At 39.9% G+C, this 18,103-nt stretch overlaps 1 protein-coding gene across 1 annotated transcript; it reads right to left on the reverse strand.

The window, feature by feature from the left end:
- Nucleotides 1-3,231: 3,231 nt before the first annotated feature.
- KRCC1 (lysine rich coiled-coil 1) lies at nt 3,232-10,475 on the reverse strand. The gene is made up of 6 exons (XM_054203413.1): nt 10,374-10,475; nt 8,602-8,709; nt 8,338-8,512; nt 7,358-7,606; nt 5,532-5,631; nt 3,232-4,033 (listed from the first exon to the last, which is right to left on the reverse strand). The coding sequence occupies exons 2-6, from the start codon at nt 8,668-8,670 to the stop codon at nt 3,232-3,234; spliced, it is 1,395 nt and encodes a 464-aa protein (XP_054059388.1). The 5' UTR covers nt 8,671-8,709; nt 10,374-10,475.
- Between the last annotated feature and the right edge of the window lie 7,628 nt (nt 10,476-18,103).

Consider the following 18,103-nt stretch of genomic DNA (forward strand, 5'->3'; position numbering starts at 1 on the left):
TTTTTCATATAGGGCAGCCCTTTCACAAAGCCAAGCAGCACATAGGTTTACTGAAAGAGGAGACAGATCAAATTTAGTGCTGTTGGGCTTTCAGAGAGAAACCCTTGTACCTGCATAAAACACCATTGACTCCAAGGGGTCTCCAGTCAGATCTGCAAGTCTATCTCCTCAGATGTGACAGAAAGATCTGTGATTTAATTTGTTCTCAAATCAGAATTGTAATGCTTTGGGAGTTTTAATGGGAGGAACAGATGAGCAGAATTAGCTTTCATTACAGACAGTGTGGATTCCTTTGTTACTAAGAAGTGAAAAAAGACGTATATACAGAAGGGTGAAGTCATCAATCTCTGTGCCTAGGATTTTAAAATGTCTAGCATGTAGGTAACTATTGGTACAAAAGTGAAAGGGTAGGAACAAGGCAATCAAAACACACGAACAATAATAATTATTTATGACCTCAGAAAATTGGATATCACATCTAAATTAGAGCTATAAGTCACTTCTTCTAGATGAGAATCTGCTATGTCTCATTTGCAGCATTTACATCATAGATTTATCATTGTTTAATCAAAATGTGGCAAGAACACTGCTTTTGGAATCTTATCTTTCATGTTTCATACCAAGAAACTTGGTTTAGAGTTTTTCTACATAGTTTGTGCAACCACTTTCCAGTGCTGGGCGAGGAGAGTATGGAGTTCAAGTATAGATTTGGGAATTATCACTGAAAATACCAAAAACATCTCCCTGTTCTGCCAAGTCATGCTTTTACCATATTTTCGGAGCTGTTACTCTCCTTCTCCTGACCTCCAAAAGAGCAACTCTTATTTCAAAAGCAAGTAACCTCGTGCTTATTTCCCTTCAATTAGTCTGTTCCCTGCGTACAAGCAGAGTACTGCACCATGGCCTTTCTGTCTGGTGGAGGTCTATTAGACCAGTTTTCTTAGACTGACTTCTGAAGGAGAGGAGGCGTATGTGACCATATTGGAGAAAGGGTTCCTTACTAATAATTGTGAGACACTGGCCATATTTGTAGAGCCCTATTTGCCAGAGTGGCAGAAATATCAATGCCCCAAGATTCGCTAAACTAATGTCCTGGGAGAAGAGAAAGTCATTATTTGTCTTACATGGGAGACAAGCTGCAACATTGCCGTTATTCTCACAGCAAAGAGTATATACATATATATATATGTATATAGGAAAGGGCACTTGAAAACCTCCCCAGTTACATTGCAGGACAGTACAAGCAGGCTGCAGTTAGCAGCTTATAACAGCTCACCACTGTCATCAACAGTTAGCGTAAGTAAGTTATGATTGAATCCTCTCTCTTCCCAAGTAAATAATGAGAAAAGCAACAATAACGAGAAAATGCGACTTGAGATTCCCTCATAAGATGAGCAGGGGCTAAGGAAAGCAAGTGAAAGAGTCCTTGGAAAGACACAGAAAGGCATGTAACTCCTGAGCAAGGAAAAAGAGCCACTGAAGAAAGCAGAGGCATTATCAACCTGAGACAAAGACCAGGGGAGATTAGAAAAGGGGACCAGAAAAAGAACCCTACGTACACTTTGAACTTCAAGCTGAATCCCCATGGACCTCTGACTTCTCATTCCTGAGACTCCCCGAAAGCTTGCCTTTTAGAGGACGGACTAAGTTACTTGACGGCTCAGATGCTAACTACTCAGATTTATAACTTTATCATCAGCAGGAAACATCTAAATCCAAGACTGCAATCAACCACAAAACACAAATCCTTAAAAAATAAAGCAGGCTACATAATTTTCATGACTTTTCAACCTACTTCTTATACCCACAAAACTAAAACTAAGACAAATCAGACAGAATTCAAGGCTTGGGGGCCCTGGTCTTTACTCTATCCCACACCAAAATAACCCACAACAGAAAATTTCAGTTGGGCAGATTTATGGAGAGAGCAGCAGCTCAGCACAGGTGCCTCTACAAACAGACTAACCGAGTGGAAAGCGCAGTCTAAGTGGTGCAAACCAACAGCGTGATGGCTTTCAAATCCCACATCAAGGCTCAGAAAAAGCGTTCTTGCAACCCAAAGGCATTAAGAGAGATGCTAAGTGTTGTCTTATGACTTTGCTTTTAAACGATCACTTTTTAGAGCTTAACTGTATTTATTCAATCCAGCGGCTTTCAGTAAGACATTATCCAGGCTTCAAATCCTCTACACAACCCCAGCGCTGCACAGTGCAGGCGGACAATGTGCTCTTCCTCTTCCTCTCTGGCAGCCTCCCTTGGCCCAGGCCCTGTAGAGGATGGAGCATTTCCAGTGTTCATGGCTCACCGAAGGTCTCAACTGAGAGTCCTGGGAGAAAGACAAGAGCTTGAACACCATCGTCCGAGCTCCTCGGTTAATTCCACATATGTAGGACATCTGTACTCAGGCCACAATCATGTAAATTCATATTGCAAATGAAGGTCTGGTGACATGGCATTTAAAAATGGAAATAAAAAGCTGATACTGATTTTTCAGGGCATTGTTTGGATCACAAATCTAGCTTCACTCTTCTGTACATTACTTTGAGTAACGAAACAGAAAATACCCTCATGGTAGCAATTCATTTTGCATATTGCACCTTGTAGTGTTTCTTAAATTGAACTAAAAATAAGGATTACAATGAGAAAAATCTACTAGACAATGCATATCTGACAACCAGTTGCATCTTTAATAGACTCATTTTCCACTCAGAACTGTGCGACCAAAAAACCAAACCAAATCCTCAAAACCTCCGATATCAAATAAGATTTGGAATCAAAAGCCTTTCACATTCTTGTTTTAAATCTGTGAGAGAAATGGTTACATACATGTCCAGGAACACTGTAGCGCCCTTATTTGACGAGTTTATGTACTTTCCTAGAAGAATTATAGAAACCTCAGTAGTAGGCACCATTAACATTAGAAAGAAGCTATACATTTTGGTGAAATTCCAACAGTATTCTGTGAGCTACTGACCCTTATTTGCGATATATTCCATAAGAGATTACAGACTTTCAAACTTGCATCACTGCAACGGCTGCTGTAAGTGTAAGATGATTAAAAATTGATGCCTACCTAATGCCCAAACATTTCAGAAGACAGGCTCTTTCTTGCTTCCAGATGGGAACAAAAACTTTGCTTAAAAAAACCAACACAACAGTCACAGTACAGTACAAAATGGTTAAGTGAGTCTAGAAACAGAATCAACTTCTTAAAGCTAAGCAAAACCTTTATCAATATCCCAAGATAGATTCAGCCCAAAGTAGCTCCTCTTCTCTTTTGACATCTATCTGCAGCTTCTTTTTATCGTTTTTGTGCTTTTTGCTCTCTTTCTCAGTAGAGTTTTCTTTCAGTCCGTTGCCTTTGTAAGGTCTTGATTTCTTTTCATTTACCAAGTCTATCTCATATTTAATTCTCTTTTGCTTCTCATTTTCTTTTCCAAAATCTGCACCTTCACTATTTGTCTTCCTTTTCTGCTTTGTGGCTTCTTTCTCATACTTCATCTCTTCACTGATGTATTTTTCCACCTCAAAATGTTTTATCTGAAATTTCTGTTCTTTTCCGTAGGAGCTGGCAGAAGTTTCAGCAAGCATAGGTTTGTAGCCATCTTTAGATTCTGCAACCGATAGGCTGAAGCTTTTATCTCTGATGGTGGCTACCTCTACCTCAGATGCCTGCTCTTCTTTACAGTAGCCCTTGTTATAGCGATAATTGTGTGTCTTTTCTAGTGCTTGCTCATAAGATGATAGCCAGCTTGGCGATTTGTTTTCCCCAGTGTTTGTAGGTGACTGGGTTTCTGAGAAAAGGCTGGAATGCTGGCCTTGTTCACACTTAAAGTTTGAAGATACAACCTCACCGAGGTCACTTTCTCCTTCGATGTTTTTATCTTGAAACTCTTTGTCTTCCTCTTTACCTAAACACCTTCTTGGCTCTAGAGCTCTAGCTTTCTGAACTTTAACGTAATCTGTTAATTCATCTTGAAAGGAGCTATGTGTTTTCTTTGATTTCTTCTTGCGATTGACAAGCACTGTTTCTCTGCATAAATTGGATAGAAAGTCTTAGTTACTAATACTGACCAATTTGCTTAGCGTCAGTTGAGTTAAAAAAAAAAAGTCTTATTTTCAGAGTTACAAAAGAACATATTCCAAGTGTGTTGTTCCGTATAACGGCATGGACCCTGTTACACACAGTCATTATCTGTAAAGCTGAAGTTACATGGAACAGATTCTACTTTTTGTGAAAACTGAAAATCCAGAATAACTTTATGAAGACCAAATGAGTTCCTTGTGACACAGATGCTGCAAGAATAAGATGAGTTTAAAATGACTGCATACATTTATAAAATGAAAATTTAAGATTCTCTCGTAACAACTAATCTCCCATTAGCTGCGGATAAGAAGCAACTACGTTATATACTGACTGTCAAGTAATAAAGTTACTAATTTCTTTATGAGATTCATTCTATTGAACAGTTGCAGTACAGTAATTTCAGGCAAACTGAAAATTGCTGTCAAACTGTGACTCCACAGCAGAAACAAATCGGAACAGAAAAAACCAACCTGGATTGGTAAAAACCCCAAACAAGATAAATGTGCTCCCAAGGCTAAACTATCTATTAGTTTATATTCTACTCTCCCTTTCCTCAGGCTGGAAGATAAAGTGGTTAGATGACAAAGATATCCCCCATGGGAAGGGCAGCTCTGAAGACCTACCCCTTACACCAGCTTTATACATTCATTTCGTTGAACTATAGATAGGCCTGTAGCAGTTCCCTACACTCCTGTTTTGGGGGACCCTAATTCTGTCAACTAAACAAACATCTAAAATCAAATCAGTTCTACATCAGTCTCTTGTGGTTCTATTATTATTGCGCCTTCACTTAAAACTTGTCTTATTAAAATGCTTAACATGTAAGCAATTTTGGTATATAGCCTACTTGCACAGCAAGCCCTAAAAAGTACATCATAAATCACCACGATATCCATTCTGCAATTTACACAGTCTACAAGCCCTCTTCTGGGTAAAAGGGAAAGTACAAGAGCTATCATCTATTCCATAAATGATCTTATGCCAAACTTAAGATACATGTTGGTGAAACCTGAAAGCAACACAATTGATGGAGACTTGGCACTTTTCCGGATTAAGGTCTTTTTTGCCCTGTCAGTGGAAGTCTTTAAGTTCAGACCACTTACTTCTAGACTGAGCACTGAAGATGCTGTACCAAAAGAGGTGCTGCTACCCCCAGATAGCAAAACAAGTGGGAAAACCATATAGGTTTCAGGACATTTCCCTGTGGGTTATCATCGAAGATGCAACTGTGGGAACTCTGAGGCTGGATTTCAGTCACAAAATATGACGTTTAAATGGACAGTACCCCTTTAAACCAGTAAACTAAACAACAAAAAAAATAAAATCAAACAAAACCAAAATCCCCATGAACTAGTCAGTCACTTAACAGGAGACAACAGGGCAAATGAAAAAGTGTGAAAGTACAAACTAGAGAGGAACGGTAACAAAAGACTTATTGACTTACTTAAGCCGGTGCTTATTTCCTTGCACGTGGGACTGGTACGTTTCTACAGATGTAAGTATGACGTTACATACGGGGCACAGGTAATAACCAACTCCAATAGCTGAAAAGGAGGAAGCTGTAGGTTAGAGAGACTACAAATGAAAGACAAAACTGAAAGCGATCCCATCACGATCAAACACGATCCCATCCCATGCAAGAGTCCTAACATTATGTTCCCATGAACAATTTTTATAGACAGATATAAAGTCTCTGCTGCAATTTTACACTAGAATAATACTTATGAAGGGAGCTGGGCAGTGTAACCATGGTTTAAATATTAACAAAGAGTATTTCTGATGACTGAAGTGATCCAAGGTAATTCCAGTAAACTGTTGCCAAGTGCTGATGAGAATGAACTGTACTGAAAAATTAAATACTATTGTAAATACCTGACCCAAAGTAAGCACCAACAGATACCAATCCAGTCAGCCCAGACATAATTAAAGTAAGATCAGTTTAAGCATTACCTACAAATGCTCAATGCAGTGTTGGTTCAACCCTGTGAAGATGCTGAGGGAATTGTCAATACAGTACATTATGAATTCACAGGCTGCCCAGGGAGGTGGTGGAGTCTCCGTCTCTGGAGACATTCAAAACCCACCTGGACGTGTTCCTATGCAACCTGCTCTAGGTGACCCTGCTCTGGCAGGGGGGTTGGCCTAGATGATCTCCAGAGGTCCCTTCCAGCCCTATGATTCTATGGTACATGAAGTCTCAGGCAAATATAAGGTAAGGTCAGGTGAGGAAAGCCCTTATGTTTTTTAGGTTGCCATTTTCTCCTCTCCTACAAGCTATATCATCCATAGACCCAAGCATTCTTAAACCAGCGAGTAACCTTTTTCCCCATGCAAACCCAAGTGCTTCGTCCATCAGCAAAATGCAGCATAAATTCCAATGAGCTATTGCTTTGCAACAAAATGTATTATTTTGTTTAAATTATAGCATGACTCAATGAGACACGTTTTACACTAACAATGACTTTTGACTATCAGGTAGGGTTTTGAATTTCTTACTAAAGAAAGGACTGACAGTTCTCTTGAACGGGACTAGATGATGCCCCCTCAAAATGAATAAAATTGCACAGCAACTGGGCCTTGGTTTTGGACATAGTGCTTGAGCTGGATACAGTCCTGATGGGAGGCTAGAGAACAATGATTGTTTAGGAAAAAAATTTCCTTATGTGGGAAGATTGAAATAATTACAACAATCAGTTTCATGAATAAAAGATTAAGGGAAGACATGACACTAGTTTTCAATTATTTAAAGAATGAAACAAAAAAGAAACAAATGATTCAATTCTTGTGTCTGCTTCTCATTCTGTGCACAGTGAAGAAATACACTGTGGTCAGAGAGAGCTGAGTTCAATGTCAGTAGAAGGTTTTAACATCACGAAGGTAAGTCCTGGGAGATGTTCCTTATGAAGGTTGTGGAGTTTCCAGCACAGAAGGTTTTTAAGAACAAGGTGGATGAACATCTTAAGAACGACGCAGATACAACTGAACCTGGCCTTGGATTTAGGGGACTGAGCTATTTCTATGATCCTTCGAATTTGAGTGCAGAATTTGGTGAGGACTGGACTTGGGCCACTAAGTCAGTAAGAAATATTTTCCAATCTACAGCTGCGAGAGACAGAACTTTAGCAGTTCATAGACCAAACAGAAAGGAAGAAATGAACTTGTTCTGTAACACAGGAGAAGACTATCATTTCAGGCAGTTGGTTGAACAAATCAGAACCGAGCATGTGAGCTACACTCAGAGCTTGTAACACTTGCTCATGTTCTGCTTACCATTTGTGCAGGATTCTGCAGGGATGGCTCTGTCTCCCAGCTCCTCCAGTATCTTTTTCCGTGCTTCATTTCTTCTGTGTTTCTTACCAACATAATGCTGCTGGGCCATAAGTGGATTATTGAAGGGAGCACAGCAGAGCTTACAGTACTTATCTGCATCGTTTAACTTCAACCTTATGTTGGAGGTTGATGAAGACTCTTCAGCTTTTGAAGGCAGCAAGAGTTTCTCACCCAATGGCTTCTGTAAAGCTAGAGACATGGAAGTAGAGGATCAATCTCCTGACAGCACAGCAAATGAAAGGCCAAATCATGGAGCAACACAGGTGACTGCAGAACTACAGAGCTGCTGGGTGCTATACTGCTTGCAAGAGACTATAAAATATCTTAGTCCTTGCAAGGATATGAAAGTACAGATAAGGAAGACAGCCCCAGAATATTCAGAAACCCCACCATTAGATACCTACAAAACAGCTGTGTTTGATAGCTGGTCACTCTAAGGTCCTTATGCAGTCTAAGAAGAGAGATTGACTCTGCAGAGGGTGATTCAGAGCACACACACTATGCTCCATCTTTAAATACAGTTCAACAACTTGTACAGGACTAACACCAGCTAAGTGTTGCTTGTGGACTAATTGTTTTTTAATTTCTTATCATATGAATTTAGCAGAGGAACATCTTATTGGGACTGCAGTGAATTCTCAGAAGAACAATAAACACCTTTCATTAATAAAAAATCAGAAATATTTGCCTTTAGTTTTGGTTAATGAAGGACAGGGAATTTGAAAGCAAGGTTCCGTGGCTTCAGAGTTGCACAGGGTAATATTTTCGTTTATTCACCTAAGGAGTCACCACATGACAGCTCCACGACTTTGGTAGAATAGAAAGGCATAGAGACATGGCAAGTGTAGAAAGGTACTTCTATATGTTTGTTTCAGGGAGTGACAAGGAAACACATGCAAAGCAAACTATTTAATTCTTACCAGAAACAGGCCGCATGCTCTGTGCTGGCACGTGGGCTTGGTCTCCCGATAATTGCTTCAGCTTTTTCGCATGGATCTTTCCCAAGTAGTGAGACAAAGCAACAACTGGGGAAGTAAAAATCATGTTGCAGAGATTGCAGTAGTTGTTTTTGTCCACTGCTCCACTCCCATCCACCTGAAACCAGGCAAGGGCAAGCTCAGTTACTAGCATTCACTGTAGTATACAAAGGAACGTTTTATTTAGCAATGAAGAGGAACAGTCACCTGAAAATTCCCACAATGCGTTTTCTTTTGTTTGCCATGCTCCTGCCTCTCATCTTCCTCCCTGTGCATTTGGATGTAATGATGAACTTTCTGAGCATGTTTTTTGCCCTGGGAAGAGACTAGAATTATTCCTGTTTCAGTAATAAGGATCCAAGCAGTGACATATCCAGTGACTGGGACTTCATTCATCAAAAACTGCTTTCAACACTTGCCAAATTGTATTTGTATAAAGCGGAGCCACAAGCGGACAAATGCCAACTCACGTAACAATGCTATACTTTAATCAATAATATAGTACTTAGCATTACTCATAACATTTTGCCTCAAACACCCCTCAGACTCATCTACTCAACATTTTGGGGAATCAAAAATCCTGATATGTTCCCTTATAAACAGGAATGCTAAAATAGGCAAGGAAAGGAATGCAGCCATGCCACAGAGCAAGTCTGCTGTGCCCGGGGGACTTGACAGCCACGCCATGCCGTGACACACAAGAATGACAGGAAGCACAACTTAACTTACCTTCCTAAAAAAGAAGTCTAGTCTCCCCATACAGTCAGTGGACAGAAACAGGTTTCCCTGTAAGCTGAGTTAAAGTATCTCCCGCTTAGAGTCTACAGAGATTTCTACACCTTTCTACTGATGATACGATAGTCCAGGTAACCAAAACTGTGTGTTAACGTACACTTCCCTCAGACGCAATTATTTTTTAATTCTTAGATTCCCTCTGAACACATAACCTTCAAACTCACGCACTTGTCATGTCCTTTACCCACGTGCCACACTATACACGTGGGCACCACGTGATACAGTGGTAACCTACAAAGCAAAACAAGTAACTTGTCTTCTCTTACCTGATGCTTTTCAGATGTCTTTTAAGGATTCTGAGGAGCAGTGCAGGGTATTATAACAATATTATCAAAGAGAAAGAAGACCTATCATACCTGGCTAGACAATACAAGGACAACTGAGAAGAAAGAGTCAGTTCATTTTGTAATGGCGAAGTCAGGTAACTTAACAATTGCATCCATTATCCTCAACTGGATTTTGATCCATGAAATAGAAAATCAAATTCAGGGTCTCAACTCTGTGAAGTTCTGACAGTACAACTAAGTTAAATCAAAGTTAGGAAACACAACACCTTCCAAGGCCTGAGTCTTAATAATGTGAATAGCAAGAAAGACTCCTGACAGCAACTGACATTTTAAACTTTAACTTTTTCAAGGAAAACGAAAAAGACAGAAATGTCTGTGCCTGCAAACTTGCACACCCTCAAGATCAAGTTTCAAAATAAAGCATGCTTTCCCATGTCTACAGCCATATCCCAAGGCACACAGTTGTTCCAATAAATGCCTTCAGCATGATTCATACAACCTGCCTCAAGCAGACGCTGGTGCACAGAGCAGCACATGTTTATCGCTGGGTGATGCATCAGAAGGCATGACCTTGATCCTCTATAGCTAGCACTGCCCTGTGACATACATATATTCTGGCTCACGTGGCGCAGATCTGATTCAATCCCACATACAGCATGGCCTGAACCTGCCCAGTTCCTTCCAAAATCATGCTGCAATATGCAGGTGATTGCCCTTCACTGTACTGAATCCACAATTTTCATTTTCACGTCTGGTTAATGTCTAAGCCTAGCATAGGCCTCGGGGAAACACACTATAAAAAGTTGTAAGTGGCCTTATATAACACTACGTAGAAACTCAAAACAAACCAGTCAAAGCCCCAGTGCTTGCTAGGAGAAATCCTCCCTTCCAGCCTACCTTATAGTGTGACGCCCTTTGAGACTCAAACTGCAGCACTGCCTTGCAAACCTTACAGAAAGTGTCGGTGAAAAGGTCTTTCCTTGTTGCCTCATCTAAAGTGTCATCTAAACAGAAAGAGAAAAAGACAAAAATCAGCCAGTAGTTAGGACAAGATATATTTGCGTGTCTTTGCTTAAACAAAATATCAAAACACATGAATATTCACACATAGCACAAGACAAAGGAACCAATGTTCATCTACTGAATCACACCATGCCTTGTAGCTTCCAAACAATGCTGTAAAGCCACCTAAATCTTCCTATTTACGGCAGTATTGCTCTAAGGAACTCATGAAGGTATTACTATAAGAGTACCTAAACTTAAAAACAAAGAAGACAAAGACTCTTCATTGGTTTTCAGTCCATTTCAAATAAGGCACAGTGTCCAAAATACTTGATTAATGGCCTAAAAAGGAGGATTTTTACTGGACTAGGTCATAAAGTTAGTTAAATAAGGGAACGCTCCTTAAAGAAGAGGTTTAAAGAAAGTCTGGAAACAGCTCAATAGATGAGAAAAGCTTCTGAAACCTTATTCTGTAGTTATTCTGTGGTATAAGTCATCTAGAAGTCTTCAATATTCTACAGTTACTGATTCACATAGCTTAGCCCCACAATGAACAACTTGAGTCCACACAAGAAAATCCAATAACTTGGTTCTCGGCATTAGCTGAAAGCCCATCTTGCACCCGAAACGCATGAACTGCCAAAGTTTGTAGCAGAAAAAGCCACTTACAGAGGAAAATTGCACCAGTTTGCTCAAGTGTATTGAACAGTAAAAACATAGCTACCTAGAGAAAGATAAATGGAACAATATTCTCTATTAAAAAACAACAAAAAGCAAATTGCAATGTAACTAGATACAAATCTATGAAATACTACTACCATGGTCAGTATTCGCTATATTTCAATTTGCATAACCTTTCACTGGAAAACAGATCTTTGTTTCAAAGACAGACTTCTTTATATTAGTTAAGGACAGTATTCTATGCTTATTTTCCTTGACTTAGCAGTGAACGGCACAGCATTTTTGTCAGACAAAACCCAATCAAGCACACGCTACAAAAAACCCTAAAAAGCATCGTAACGTGAAATTAAAATTGGGTTTTTAATTCACCTTCTTCTTGGCTGACCACTGCAATGAAAAGATTGGATTATAGAGACCAGAAGTATGGTTGTCCAAGTAACTCCCATTGTGACTCTTGGAGCCATGCTGAACCCTGCTGTGTCCTTGTCCTCAATGGCATTTTGCAGTAACTGATGAATTGCACTAATATACATGCTAGGGACAGTTTTAAATACTGCTTTTCATTGTTATAAGAGTTGTTTTCATTCTTCAACATCGTAAAAAGGTTGACAGGACTTGACTTACTCAGATTCTTTCTTCTTTGTAAATTTATCACATCTTCTTAGTTCTCTTTTCTCTTTATAGTATTGTTTTCTATTTCTCATTAACTCTTTCAGTTTTTCACCTAACACTGTTGTCCCTCTATTTTGGCTCTATCTTTTCTTGAGCTTTTACAGCTGAGTCAGCAGTGATGAATGCAGAGCTACAATAATCTCAGTGAAGCTTCCTACCTCAGTCTAACAGTGGTAGCACTGTAAGCCCAAGAACTTGTTTCCCCCGAGAGAGAGAGAGATCTAAAAAAAGACAGAGAGTTCACAACATTTGCCTTGATTTTGGAACCTGAAGAGCTGCTCTGCTCAGGTTTTCTGCGTGGCCACAAGATGGCTATTAACACGTATCACATCAAATAGGGAGCGTTCCCAAACAATAACTTGGCTGGGGAATACAAAGCATGAGCATGGTAACATAACCTGTTTTAATGCAGCTCTTGGCATTCACCTGCTATTATATTAGCAATAGCCTGGGAGTTCAGTTCCGGCTTTGTCAGTACGATGCAGCGAAGCACAGCATAACCCTGTCTGCTTTCCTTTGACTGAACTAGGACAGAACATCCTGATCCACAAAAAGGATACAGCAGCAGTACAGGATACTCAAGTCAGTCGGAAGCACAGCTACCTAGCACTTCTGAAAATGCTGGGTAGCCACTTTTAAAAACCCTCATCTGGTAATTTCAGCCTCAAACCACATGAAAACTGATACATATAAACATAAGTCTTTATTTTCTGTAAAGTTAGTGGATTTTTAGGCAAATATATATGCCTTGGATAACTTATTTCTACATAGTATTCCAGTGAACTGAGTAAAATAAAATTCAGGAATAAACTGATGTGTCTCTCACTCAAATCCCAACCGGGCAGTAAGTCGTAAATGGTCTTCAGTCTAGCCTGGGCAACTGCAGACTCCTTCCCAATGGCAACCACGCACATCAACAGGCCTCTTTGCTAAATGACACATCTCTGCTCACTTCCAGAGAAGGGTCACGAACAAGTCTGCCCTTTCTCCTTTTAGCTATGCCTCAAGACCATTTGCAACACACAAAAATGACAGAGCACAGGGAAATCTATGCTACCACTGCCTGTGTGCAACCAATTCTATAAATATTAAACTGAACTTAAGATCTTCAGCTTTCAGATTCACAAAACATCTTCCCTGGCAACGAAGAAAAGCGTTTTAAAGAAATAGCTTGCCTTACAGTTTGCAACCATGCCATCGGAAACTGAAATTTTCAGAGAATGAATCAAAAGCAGTAGCCTTGCTGAACTGCCATACTGACCTTGTAATTTTTGTGCCTCCAAAATATTTAAATAAAGGTACCGGTATAGTGAATTTTGGAACAACTGTTCAAATCAACTTTCCGTTATTAAGAAACGGTTCACTGCAGAACAGATCACCTACTGTTTGTCACAAAGGGATTGGCTCCTTAATAAATGGATATGGATAAAAATGTTATAGAAATACAAGGCATGAGACTAATTTATTTTTTTTAACAAAAGATAAAAACATTCATGCCACAGGATGAAGTCAACCAGTAATTTTCAGTGTAGCTTTTCCTTTACTTTTAAGCTATTCCCCAAAAAACTGTTTATTTTTGTCAACAGCCCATACTTCAGAGGAAAAAACAGGTCTTTGGACTATCTGGACTGGAGATATCACTCCAGCTCACACCTTCTATTTACTAATGACCCAATGGCAATATTTTCTCATGTGATTCTTAGTAGGTCTTCTGGTCTGCCCTTCCCACAGTTTTCTCAGCTAGGTTATGAAACCTATGGTACCTGGTACTGCCACAGACCTGCTCTGAGACCTCATGTTTTGTGAAGTCCACTGATATCCTAAGAAAAGATATACTATAGCAATAGCAAATACTAACAGCAGTTTATATATCCAAAAGGATGCACAAAGTGAAGCAGCACACATGAGGATTTTCTGGCAATCAAAGGATGAATCTGATCCTACTGAAATGCTAAGAAGAGCTATCCAAGTGACTTTAGCGCAGCCAATTAACTCCAGATACTCAAAAGGTCTCATTAAAGGAAGTGCAAAGATCCCTCAAAGATTTAACTCAATGTTCATGGGAGGAGTGGAGCACTGTTAACAAGTCCCTCTGGCCTTTTGGCTTAGAAATCTCATCAACCAAATTGGTGCCTCTCTTCAGTAACGGCCCTGTTCTCACTGTCACCTCACAGTAACGATATTGCAAGGACTGCTCCTGGGCAGCATGGCTTCTGAAAGCACAGGTGATCCAGCTTTGTTGGTGTTTACAGGTGTTAACATCAGGTAAGGCTGTCACTAAAAGACACAGGGTCTCATATGGTAGATTAAAATGATTAGCTTTGGGGCTTCAGTAGTCTTGAGGGTGCCCCATTTACATGAAGACACAGGGCTGAAAATAAGAGTGCAGTTCTTGATTTTTACGTGTCTAGAAGAACCAGGAAGGATTAGAGCCCATTTCTAGTGGGTATAGGATAAGCATTAAAAAAAAAAAAAAAAAAAAAAAAAAAGAGCTTCTGCACCCATTTAAGGTGGCACTGACCACAGCAAAAGGATGCACAGAAATGGGAAGGAGCCAGGATGACAATGGACAACTACAGAAACACGAGGCTGCATGCATTAACCACATGCATTTACACACTCATTTCAAGCAAACATAATCATCAGCTCACCAATACACCATCTGCCCCACCGGTAGATTGTAGCCCCACCCATTTGCTTTTGCACTACTCTTCCTAAGCTCTTAAGAAATATTTTTTTTCAGAGGAAACTGGGCTGAGAAATGTACCTGTCAAAGCTGATTGATTAGATAGAATGGGAAATGAGCATTCAAGTACCACCCCGGCATAAAGGGAAAAATCCATCCGGTAAGTCAGGTAACGTCTTCCTGCTTCAGTATGCTTCAGTTGTATGCCCAGAAAGAAAATGTGACAGTCTAGACTTCCATGAATGTACTACTTATAAGCTGTCCTTAAAAAAAAAAGCAGATATTCGCACATACAGATAATATTGCTGTTGTTGAACTGTCAAGGCCAAAGAAAGCATACCTGGGAGACAACTGCTACCCTTCGTGACAACCTGTTAGAATTAGCATAGTCCTAAAGGGAAAACCAGAAAAACAGGTGAAGTTTTCACTTCTTTTTTCAAAGAAAGGAATAAAATATTTTTTATTTTTTTGACTACTAATTCTCAGCAGTCACTATAGTATTCCTTATGATTACTTCAGCTCTTAATACGATTCAAGAGCTTAAAGTCTGGGACTCAGAATAGGTGCCAAAAATACTTTTTTTTAGTTAGAATCATAGAACGGTTTGGATTGTAAGGGACCTTAAAGATCATCTAGTTCAACCCCACTCTAGTGGCAGGGACACCTCCCACTAGACCAGGTTGCTCAAAGCCTCATCCAGCCTGGCCTTGAACACTTCCAGGGATGGGGCATCCACAGCTTCCCTGGGAAACCTGTTCCAGTGTCTAATGAGACCCTCACAGTGCCAATCAAAATGCCTACAAAATGCAAAAAAACCAAAACACACAAGCACTAACGTCAATCTGTATTCCTTCTCAGTTTTGTAACACTATTAATCTATAGTAGTCATCTGAGATACTCGGGCATTTTAATAAAGGGCTGCTTTACAATCAGATTCACATTTCAGATACGCTGCAGAGGCTACGGAGTCCTAACAGAGAAGGAAGACAAAGGTGGGAGGAGGTAAGAGAGGATGAGGCTGGAAAGATAGCTTATCCCTCTGCAGAGAGAAATGGGACAAGGTAGGTTGATTTGAGATGGTAAAGGCTGGTTATATTTCCACACTATGACAAAGTTTGAGAAACCTACCTGAAACCAGACAGCACTATCACTGTCTGTCTTCAGGCACTGTTTTCTAATGAAATACACATGCAACTTCTCATGCAGCAGAAGGCTGCCTTCTTGTGCTTTATTACTCAAGCTTACCAGGAATCCCAGTCTGATTCAGTACTCGATTGTTTCCCAGACACCCTCATAGTTACTTAGTTACTTTACTTAGATAGTACCTCCACAAAATATCAGAACAGCCATGCCCTTCCTGGGCTTCCAAGTATCTGCCGTGCCAAGTGCTCCCAATACCAGATACAGATTGGAAAGCTGCCTTCCTATACAGTCTGCAGAATTAATAAATGAACACTGACTGCAATATCATGCAACCTTGCCCTAAACAATGCTTTGGTTCTCCCTGCCCATTTAGTCCTTGCCCTCCTTATCGAGCCAGAGAGAGCTCCTTACTGATGCTAAATTCAAAATGATCTGGGTGTTAAATAACTCATCTCATGCATATCTCAAGAGAAAGGGACGCACCAGCTCTGCTCATGTTTCAAATGAATGCTAAGACGGGTTGCTATCCCACTACTCATTCCCCAGCCACACAAATAACTGTTTTAGTAGTGTGGATTTATAAACATATATAATTATTGGTAATTCTGGATGCCTGTGTTAAAATCGCATTGCAGGACTACAATAAGAACAGTTCACTCGAGACCTAAGGACGAGATCAAGAAAGTGAACATCAAATATACAGATATCTATGGAAAGGAGGATTTAACTGTTGATGTTACTCAGTTGCATCCAAAAGTGACTTAAAGCAAAACAAACCCCAAACTGTTCAGTGATAGGGTATGATTGGGAGGCCCTGGGTCTACTCTCAGGTGTGCTGCCTACTTGTTAAATTCTATCAATGCCCTTAAATGTAGGTACGTTTGTATCTAGGCATTTAAGCTTGAAAACTCTGGTTTTCATTTCTGTGCATCTCTGATTCCTGCAACAGTATCACGGGAGAAATTAGTTACCTACTGCAAAGGGATGAGTGAAAACTAATTCTTATGAACATAACTGTTCCTCACTTTGATGGGTCCTTTCAGTATTATCCTAAACAACAGAATTGGCATAAACAGCATCACTTTAAATTTCTGTGTTCATGTTCAGTTAGGGTATGAACATCCTTGATCTAAGTTCCTTGGTTTTCTTAGAAAACAAGTGTTTCAAACCAAGTGCTTTTGTAAGTGACTCCAGGTGCCAACATCTTGCTATTTAAGTATGAAATAAGTAGAAAGTATCAGAGAAAGTACCCTTCCCATCTAAGCTGCATTTTACAAGTTACCTTTTGAAAAGGACTTAGTAGAGTTACTGCCAATACAACGCACCTCCGCTATAACTTCTCACTGTGGTAGGGGGATTGGAACTAGTTGATCTTTAAGGTCCCGTCCAACTCTAACCATTCTGTGATTTTATGGTGGCTGCTCCACACTTCTGTAACAGAGGGAATTGTTCCTCTTTCTAAAGGTGCTGTGGCCTCCAGAGACTGCAAGTCCCATCGGGTCCTAGTCAAAGTCAGTAACACCAGCTCAGCTTCACAGGGATCACCAGCTCAACTTCGCAGGGATCAGAGTACACTGGAACGTTGAGCCTGATGAGCTACGGCTGTAGACAGGTACATATAGCCAGCCCTGAGCACAAGTAGCAAAGACAGGTTGTCCTGATCTGCGGTCAACCCAGCCTCGGAGGAGTTATGATCTTCACATTTCAGATGGCAAACATATACCTGATACAGAAGGGATAAAATGCTGTGTAATCTTAATTCATAGTCAGTAGTTAAAGAAAATAACATGGATCCACAGGAAAAAATGAGTATGTTTTCAGATATTTTTTTTTCCAAAGATTGGAGAAGCAAACCACAGGGCACGCTGATGACATCTTCTACTCTTCTTCAAAGAAACACAGTCAGCGTATGTGCTGCATTACTGTTCCTTCTAAGTCAATGTTCTATTTAAGTCGCACTTGGAGTTCTGCTTCATAATTTTCTTTTTTATGATGCCACCTTCGAAGCTTGAGATTGAGATGTAACCTAATAATTTGATTCAGGTCTAATGTTTTAATGAGTTTGTTTCACTGTTACCAGCCTCCATCATTAAGGCAAGCCATGAATCACTGAAGATTATTAATTACCGAAAAACCACTCAAACTTTAAAGACTGGTGCAAGGAAAGTTTTCTAAACACATCCACTTTCACTCTTGTAAAAATGACTTGTCATTGTTATCTCTAACATGACTTATAAAAATGTCTAAGTAAATAGAAAATTCTGTTATGAAAGCAGAAGTAGATCATAACAATGAATGTATGCTTAAAACCCAGCATACTTTTTATTGGTATAATTTTCTGACTGGCATCTTCTGAGACCGTTCAGAAGACACAGAAGCTAAATACTTCATATGAAGTAAAATTAAGAGCAGTCTGACATAATAGCGAATAACATAGGTGAGC

Source organism: Rissa tridactyla, chromosome 5 (assembly GCF_028500815.1).
Source record: "Rissa tridactyla isolate bRisTri1 chromosome 5, bRisTri1.patW.cur.20221130, whole genome shotgun sequence".
NCBI classification, from domain to species: Eukaryota; Metazoa; Chordata; class Aves; order Charadriiformes; family Laridae; genus Rissa; species Rissa tridactyla.